Below are 9,278 nucleotides of genomic sequence, written 5' to 3' on the forward strand. Positions count from 1 at the left end.
TGGCCTTAAGTGACTGAAATGTAGTGTTTTGACTAAATTATGTCTTAATAAAGGAAAGGAAATATGAGTGAAAATGTGACAGCTGAATACATTAAAATGGCAAGTTAAAATAATTTGTTGTCTTGTAACTTTTTTGTTTTGTAAATGTGTAGATTGTGTAAAATTACAGCCTTTTACTCCATTTTAATGTTTAACTAATGCAATAAAATCAAATAGGAAGCTGTGCTTTTTAAAATAAGCAAATAAATATAACAGTCATGAAAACAAATTGGTTTTTGTTTTGTTTCTTTTTTTGGTTAATTTAATTTCCATTCTGAAATGAGTTTGGAAGAGAAAACATATAATTTGTGCATTCTTACAAAAATGATTGTGCTTTTAAAGGTTCATAAATAAATATGAAAGTGGTCTATCAGAGACGTTCTTAAACACAAACATGTATGTTGAGTAATCCACATGGGGCCCTCTGTCAGACCACCCTAATTTTCTGCTCCTGCTGCACGTGTCGGTCATTTCAGTTACTGCCCCCTGGTGGACACTTAAAGCCATAGCAACAACTGCAGCAGACTCAGCTGCTCCTTTCTCTCAGCTGTAAACAGCACTAAAAACCTTTGGGTACATCCAATAATAATCAACTATCAAAAATAAATCTAATTAAAACATTTTAATAAAAGTTCCAATTCTTTGTTTTAGAACTCCGGTAGAAGCTCTGGGTTGTTCTGTTGTCACACGATTATTAAATAACGTGGATCAAATATTAGCAATTTATCAGAAAAAAATGTTGCCAACTGAACTACACACAACTGTTACCATAGTCTTTGTCCTTGTATGTACACTTAAACACAATAAATGGGCATAAATCACTGTTTAAAAAGTTGTTTATTGTAATTGTGGCATTGTGTTTTGTTCCCTTTAAAAGGCAAACAATCAGCACATGTCAAGAGGTAGAAATCATTATCAGTCTGAAAGAAATGTGGGGACTGACATCCAAACACACACTCTCTTTCACACACACTCACCACCGTTTCACATGCACGCTAGTGTTTTTTTTTTTTTTTTTTTTGCAAGTTTTAAACTCACGTCCACAACAATACTGTCGATTTTGCAGAATCACTTGCACTACACGGTCTTGTTCAGAATTGTACATGCTGAATTCATTCGACATCCCGCAGCCTCCATTCTGAGCACAAACAAAAAAATAAATAATATGCATCGTGTTGAAGCACCCAGAGGACTCAGAAATGATCTTCAAATACACTTTTGCCACTTTAACCTCATGACTGTAACTGCTGATTGGCTGATTACTGTAACCGTGAAGGTACCCCCTCCCTTTACACGTCCATCACTAATGTAGTCCTTCTTTTATCTCATTAGGACTACAAACAGGACCTACAGGAGAGGGTATGTTAGCTGTGAGTGCTGTATGTTGGCTTAGACTTGTGAGGAGGGGAATAGAGGGAGGGACGTAAATAAACAAAGACAAGACCAAAAAATATATATATATATATAATGTAACGGAAGCCGGGTAAACTTATATTAAAATTTAAATGTGTGTAATGTAAATGTAAAGTTACAAATAATGTGTGAACAGCTGGTATGAACAGTATTCCAAAGATGATTTGAGAACAAAACAAAACACACACACACACACACACACACACACACACACACACTCCAATGGAAGGAGCAGGTTATTTGACCCAGGAGATGTTGAGACAGCGAGCAATAAAGGCGTAGGTGTCAGCCACCTCCTGGATGACCTTGCTGGTGGGCTTGCCGGCGCCGTGGCCCGACTTTGTGTCCACGAGGATGAACAGAGGGTTTGTCTGCTTGGGGCTGCGGCCTACAATGTACTGCAGAGTGGCGATGTATTTGAGTGAGTGGAGAGGCACCACCCGGTCGTCGTGGTCCCCTGTCAGCAGGAGCACCGCAGGGTACTGGACCCCGTTTCCTTCTGGGATGCGGATATTGTGGAGCGGGGAGTATCTGGCGGAGGAGCAAGGGCACCGAGTTCAGATATTATTGATTAAGTAACTCGTAAATTATATTCTAAATATTATATTTTAATCGATTCATTATTTTGTCTTTGAAAGGTTTGAAAATCATGAAAAATTATTAATCAGAACCCGAGGTGGTGTCTTCGAAAACCTTGTTTTATCCAACCAACAGTGCAAAATCCCCCAAAAACTCAATTTATGCATCATGTATTGTGCTTGAAATATGACATTACCTATTTATTGTGTGTCAATCTGCTAGACATTATTCTTTGCAAATCAGTCACTGTTGAGTGAAGTGCCTTGTGAAAATGCTTCCTTGATATGCCTTAAAATTAAATTTGAGGTTGAATTGAATTTGCTGTGTGGGTAATTGGTTGTTCTGAAGTTCCTCCTGGGACTTTTCCTAGCTCAGCTTAAGTGTCACAGTTTAATTGTTCCACTTAGGTCATTCAATCAAGACTATTTACAATTAGATGTGTAAATCAGCATCTCCTGCACTGTTTTACAGCAGAGGTGGAGCGCTTCACTTCAATCAAAGACCACCTATAATAACATCATCAAAAATGGACATGCTTTGATGAAATTAAAACATTAATTATCTCCACAGCCAACAGGACAACCCAACAGGAAATGCTTGCTTCAGTACAGTAGTTGTTATAAATGTAATATATTGGATATTTCACACTGGTAACTGGGCACTTACTTGATGAGCCAGTCAAACTGCTCTTTTTTTTCAGAACAGCCAAAGTCTGTGGTCCAAGCGTGGCCGATGGTGAACTTGTGGAACTTCAACATGTCCATGACGCCTACCTGAGCTACAGCACAGCCGAACAGCTCGGGCCGCTGGTTCACACAGGCCGCTGAGAGAGGAAACACACAGTCAGACACACCAGGGACTCATATCTGCGCAGCTCAGACTCAAACTGTTTGAGGCTTCATTTGAAAAAGGATTATATATATATATATATATCATATATAATATATATATATATATAAATAGTCTAAATAGTTTTTTAGCCAGCAGCAATACATACCTACAAGCAGGCCACCATTGGAGCCACCATTTATAGTCAGTTTGGAAGGAGAAGTGTATCCCTCCTTGATGAGATATTCAGCAGCAAGCTGGAAGTCTGTGAAGCAGTTCTGCTTGTTGGCCAACATGCCAGCTAAAGGGAAAAATACAAGTGTCTTTATGTAAGCTGTAAGTGTGTAAATTGTTGATTAAATATAAAGAATTCTACACACCAGCTGCTAAATGCATAATTGAATCCTTAATCCTGGTTTATTCTGATACACTGTTCACCTCTTTTAAATGACAAAAACCACATTAAACCAGTGTGTGGCAAAAGAATCGCCTCACCTTTGTGCCAAGTCTCCCCGTACTCTCCTCCTCCTCGAATGTTGGCAACAGCCAGGACTCCCCCCAGGTGTCTGACAAAGATGAGTCGGGAGACGCTGTAGCTTGGCGTGATGGAGATGTTAAAACCACCATAGCCGTACAGAAAACCTGGATGGGAGCCATCCAGTTTGATGCCCTTCTTGTGAACGATAAACATGGGGATTTGAGTGCCATCTTTGGAGGGATAGAAGATCTGGAGAAAGACACACGATCAGGAACACAAATTGGTTGCTGGGAAAAGAAAGGGAATGGTATCTTGGACACAGATGGGAGCAACAAATATGGTATTAACACACAAATAATCTTTATCCATGTTTATCGTAATGCTAGTGCTAATGAGGATGTCCAGTGTTTTTGGTATTGCTCAAAGACAGTGACGCTATTCTTAAATCTTCACTTGTCCTTCTGTCTGAGTCAGACGAGAGAGAGGACATACAATTCTGTCCTCAGTGCCTTGCTTTTTCATTTTTACAATGTTATTTCTGGGGTCACGGCCCTCAGTAGGAATAGAACATAAATCTCTCTGAGACACTGTACTTTCAGGCACCCATATGCCTTTACTTTAAAAAATAAAATGATAAAATGTCATTTTGAAAATCTGTTTGAGAAGGATAAGCAGAGAAACATGACTTCGCTCGTGCACACGCACACACTGAACTTTTCTCTTAACAACCTGATAAATAGCTTTTATACATCGGGTCAGTACTTTAAGAACTGCGTCGAGGCTGGGAGAGATGTATACATTTCTACTTAAACATATCTGGGAGAAGTCTTTCAAAAGAGTTCTTGAGTTCTCACGACAGAAAATGAAAATAAAAGAAGTACTTCTTGCTAGAAATCATGGAAATTGTGCACATTCCAGATAATTATAGTTACCTGGGTGGTCTGGTAATCAGAAGGGTTAAAGCCTTTGACAGTGACCTCTCTGAAGATGTGGGGCTGCAGCGGCTCCTTAGTCAGGTCACAATGGTAAATGATGGCTGGATGCAGGAAAAGAAAAAGATGTCATCTCATTTGTTCTACAATCCTTAAAATCACATTAACAATATGTGTGCAAATTATGTTTGTGTAGTACATAAACATAAATGTACTGATCACCGTGACAAGATACAATAACACCCATTTCAAAGCATACTTAATCCCACTGCCTTCATTTTTACATGACTAATTTCATAATCACGTTACAAAGTGTTGTTAGCTGTTTTTTCTGTTCCCTCATAAACTACCCTGTGCATATTAAATCTCTACACAGTTCATGTCTAAACTAATTTCCTTTGCAACAAATGTCAGTGAAACAGCATCTGAAAGTACGACACAAACCGAGCGGTTATATTGTTGTACCTGGGGAGAGGAAGGAGGTGAAGTAGTAGAAGATCTCAGAGTCCCTCTTGCGTCCTGTGAAACCCACCACGGAGCCGACGTCAAGAGGGAAGGTCCTCAGCTCCTCCCCCGAGCTCAGGCGGTACATTTTCAACACATTCTTCACGTCGTGGAGGAAACACACGAACAGGTAGCTGGAGTACGTACAGGTGGCGAACACTGCAGGGAAGAGACGCGGCCAAGAGCAGAGAGAAGATAGGAAGCGGAAATTTGTGTTTCAGGGTAGAGAGCAAAAAAAACACCCCATTCCTAATATTTTAGTAGTGCGGATCTCATGCTGCAGCAGCTCACCAATAACATCCTTGTCATGTTGAGGGATGAGCTCTTTCCAGTTGCTCTGAGCTGGAGAGGCAAAATCGATGTTGATGAGGCGGTAACGAGGGGCGTCCAGGTTGGTCTTGAATGTGAACAACGTGCCCTCGTTGGTCACGTACTCGTACTCGGCGTCAAAGTTGTCAATTAGCTTCACCCATGGCAAAAGTCCTAAACAAAAGAGGAGGAGGAGTATTTTAGTCCTACAATGAAAGTGCTGAACGTGCAGACTACAAAACAAAGAGAAAGTACTTCTTTCTAACAGCAATGTTGCACAAAATGGGAATTCATTCGCCTTTTTGTGGGCATACATTGAGACTATATTTGCTGTTCAGTCATCTAAATTTCAGTTCCAGCATAAAAATAGAACTTAAAAACCAATCAATCGTACATTAGTTTAATAAAAGTGCTAGTAAAACTGCTTTCCCTAAACAAAGTCACAAAAGACTTACCAGGTTTATGGTAAATAACAACTTAAAATGCTGATCAAGATAATGAAAGAAGTAAACAAGTGTAACAAACCTGTAATACCCTGAGGAGTGGTCTGGAGGTCACAGTACCACAGTCTGTTGACTGGATCGCAACCTTCCCTGATAGACAGCAGCACATAGCGTCCATCATCTGATACCTGCAACATAAATGCAATCACTAAACCCCGCCTGAATATCAATTAACACATGCACTCTCCTTCAGTCAGTCGTTTTAATATTTGGGAGTGAGAAAAACAACTTTCTAGCATACCTCAGCTCCACTCATCCATTTGGGGTGGTCGGGGAACTCGGCGCACAGCACGTCCTCAGACTGCGGAGTGCCCACAACATGGAAGTATAACTTCTGGTGCAGGTTGGTGGAGGTCTCAGTGCCTAGAAGACATAACATTTTAGTTTCATCGAAGCCCCTAGTGGCGACAAAAAACAGAGAAGAGATATGAAGTGGGTGTGGGGTGGACTGCGGCAACAACACTGATGCATCGAAGTTGTACGCAGACAAATGCAAAGCTACACTTGTATCTGACAAAAAAAAAAGAGAACATGGAAAAACATTAAAAAACACCGTATCAAATCTTTTAGTCTCAAATATTTGTTTGAAGTGTTGAGCTTTACACATTAGTTTTTCTTTATAAGTCCGAGGCATAGCGGGAGCAGCTGAAGAAGATTAGGATTCGAGAATGTGCAGCCTAACACTGTCTTGACCTCACCGTCACTCTTGCCCTCTTGTTTGGGGTAGGAGTTGTAGAAAAGTCCCTTCCCATCGTGAGTCCAGGACATGCAGCTAAACTTGACCCGCTCCAGGCGGTCTTCCAAAGGCACGGCGTCTTCAACCCGCAGGAAGCGGATCTCCACCCAGTCTGAACCGCTGGCACTGGTGCCATACGCCAGGTACTCCCCATCCTCAGAGAACGCATAGCCTTAAAGAGAAGAACATCAACAAAGACATCGGGGAAAGTTGACATTCATTACTTTGTGGTCAGCGTTGATGCTATGAATAGCAGGTTATTTATGGAAAGGAAGTCGTTATAATCACATCAGGGAACTATTGTGGCTATCTGTTCCAGTGTATTCGGCAAAGGCATCATAATCAAATGTAGGCACTAAAATGAAAGGCATACTGTAAATATATCATGGAAATACTATTCAAAGAGTGAAAAATGCCCCAAAAAACATAAAGGAATCATTAAAAGAAGAATAAAACCAGTAATAATAAACAGTGCTATTTTGTTTTTACAGTAGTCTTTGTGGATACCTCGCAAGGCAACTGTCCCATCATCAGAAAACGTGTTTGGATCCAAGAAGACCGTGGGCTCGGCATCCAGGTTCTCCTGCACGTACATCACACTCTGGTTTTGTAGGCCTGTGTTGTAGAAGTGGAAGTACCTGAAAGTGAGGGGAGAGATGGTTTAGGCAAAGAACAAAGCAGGATTCGGTTTTATGCTTTGATGTCAACTTTACCATGTCTCCTCAGAAATAAGGCTGACACAGGCGTGTTATTGAGAAGGCTAAAACGGGATTCCGTTGTGCCTCGCCTCACCTGCTCCCCCTCTTGAAAGGACAGCTATACTTGGGGTAATCATACAGCTCAGTCATGCGCTCCTTGAACAGGTCTCGCACCTCACAGCGCTCTAAAAACGGCAACGTCAGCTGGTTCTGAGCAGTGACAAAGGCCTGGTGGATAAAGACACAACACCAACACACATACGTTTTACTCATCGGTGTATTATCATCTCTGCGGCCAGTTCCAAGAATCTGCCGTATCGTTGGGTCTGATTAGCTCTGCTGAGTAAAACCACAATAGAACATGTTCCAAATCAAACAGGGTTCCCGGTTTTACTCAGCAGAGTTATCCAGATTACTTAACTTCTCGGGACAGGCCCACTGGTGATGTCAACACCGTTTTGGGTTGGTAGTGGTTATCACTGCACTTAATCTTTATCAGTAATTGCATGACACAACCTGCAGCAGCACTGTGTGAACAGTGTGGCAAGAGCGACTGGTGCCACTAAACCAATGTAAAACAAGAGATTAACGACGTATCTGTGCAGAACGAGCAGCATTGAGACAGCAAACCATGCGTGTTGCCAGTGTGTGATTGTGATAAAGGGCTAAATGTGTCAATAAACTGAATATTTACAAGTATTTACCTGCGTCTTTTCACTGTCGGGGTCCTCCAGCCAGCTGTATGGATCTGGTAACTTGGAGCCATGATAGTCATCCACCTGAGACAGGTGAAGCAGTAATGCCAGTTGTTAAAATGTGAGCTTGCCAGCTAGGTGTGGCAATAAATAAATAAATAAATAAACAAACAAACAACAGACGTGTGCCACCGAGCTGGCACGTCCAGGCTTGTTAGCAGCGTTAGTCAAAAAGCAAACGGGACCGTCAGCTTTAACATGAGCACTGAGGTAATGTTAAGTTACTGCCACCTCCGCTGTGTCAACACAATGAGCCAGGGTTGTCACAGCACGCTAAGCTAACTAGCCTGCTAACAAAGCAGACGCCCATTCCAATGAATGAAAAAGCATGATGATTAAGCACCCCGGCTTATTAGCACGCTAGGCTAGTTAGCGAGCCACATTTACTTACAACTGCATCGTCACGGTAAGCCTGCGGATACTGAAAAGCCATTTTGGAGGTTAGTGTTCGGGTGTTGCGTAACAAGAACAGCTCCCTCAGAGAGTGGACCAGTGGTTGTGTAAGGACTCTCCGGATCCTGTAAAACATGAACTTGAAGGGTTTTTGGGTGAGAAAGATGCCCAGCTTACACACAGCCAACAAGCACTCTGAAGAGGAAACCGCTGGTTGCTGTGTGAGCAGTTCAATTCCTATTGCGCCCTCTATTGGTAAAAACACGAGCACACGGCCCACAGGAGAGTGGCTGGATAAGGACACTGGTTAAAGTTATCAGGCTAACTGTGTGGAGATGAGGCGAAAACTCTCAAGTGTTCATTTCATTTAAGTAGGTATCAGAGTTAAGATGAGTTCAACGAAAAAGTTTTAATGTGGTTAATTTGAGTTGTCTGTGATGTGCAGTGAAGCAAATAACTGGGAGTTATTGCTGTAAAATTAAACTCATTTAACATTTTCCTGTTAATATATGTACTAACTTGTTTTTAACACATTTGATTTGAAAGATTACATTTTCCTATGCATAAAATGATAAGTAAACACTGGGACTCTCCATCACCATTCTTATCTTACGTGTAGAGGTCAACCCCTCACTCTTCTTTTTTTTGCTCATCACCCCTCCCTTACTTCCTGTTCTTACTTAATCAATCAAACCTGATTTGACCATCATTAACACAGGCACCTACACTTACACAATGACTGATAGCACGAGATAAGGCACGCTAAGGCAGCACGTAACTTGAGGAAACAGTGGGTGCACTGAAGTGAATGCAAATATATGTGTTTCTATCAGTGGTCTATTGAGCGGTTATGTACAGAGGCATCTTGTTGAATGTGTTGTGTTATTCTTCTGTCACATCACACTGCGACTACAAGTCATTCTACAGCTATGCAGATGAGAGCCCTGAGACCGCGTTAATTACACAGCAGTGTTTCAGTCAAAAAGAAAACACATTGTTTGGATACCGCTGCTGATCATACAGTCAGATGTCATCCAGGAGATTCCAAAGTGTTGTTACTTTCAGATTCGGCTTAACGCTATCAGAGCTGTCACGCCACTGAGCCAGATTT

At 41.5% G+C, this 9,278-nt stretch overlaps 1 protein-coding gene across 1 annotated transcript; it reads right to left on the reverse strand.

Moving 5' to 3' along the window:
- Positions 1-857: 857 nt before the first annotated feature.
- On the reverse strand, positions 858-8,377 carry prep (prolyl endopeptidase). The gene is made up of 14 exons (XM_035679029.1): positions 8,166-8,377; positions 7,724-7,798; positions 7,114-7,247; positions 6,829-6,959; positions 6,284-6,493; positions 5,827-5,948; positions 5,608-5,713; positions 5,065-5,256; positions 4,735-4,932; positions 4,270-4,373; positions 3,355-3,586; positions 3,029-3,160; positions 2,698-2,854; positions 858-1,983 (listed from the first exon to the last, which is right to left on the reverse strand). Exons 1-14 carry the CDS (start codon positions 8,301-8,303, stop codon positions 1,689-1,691), a joined length of 2,226 nt encoding a protein of 741 aa, XP_035534922.1. The 5' UTR covers positions 8,304-8,377; the 3' UTR covers positions 858-1,688.
- Positions 8,378-9,278: the final 901 nt, after the last annotated feature.

This window comes from Morone saxatilis, unplaced genomic scaffold, assembly GCF_004916995.1.
Source record: "Morone saxatilis isolate NCDOM2014 unplaced genomic scaffold, NCSU_SB_2.0 Contig7, whole genome shotgun sequence".
In the NCBI taxonomy this organism is placed as follows: Eukaryota; Metazoa; Chordata; class Actinopteri; family Moronidae; genus Morone; species Morone saxatilis.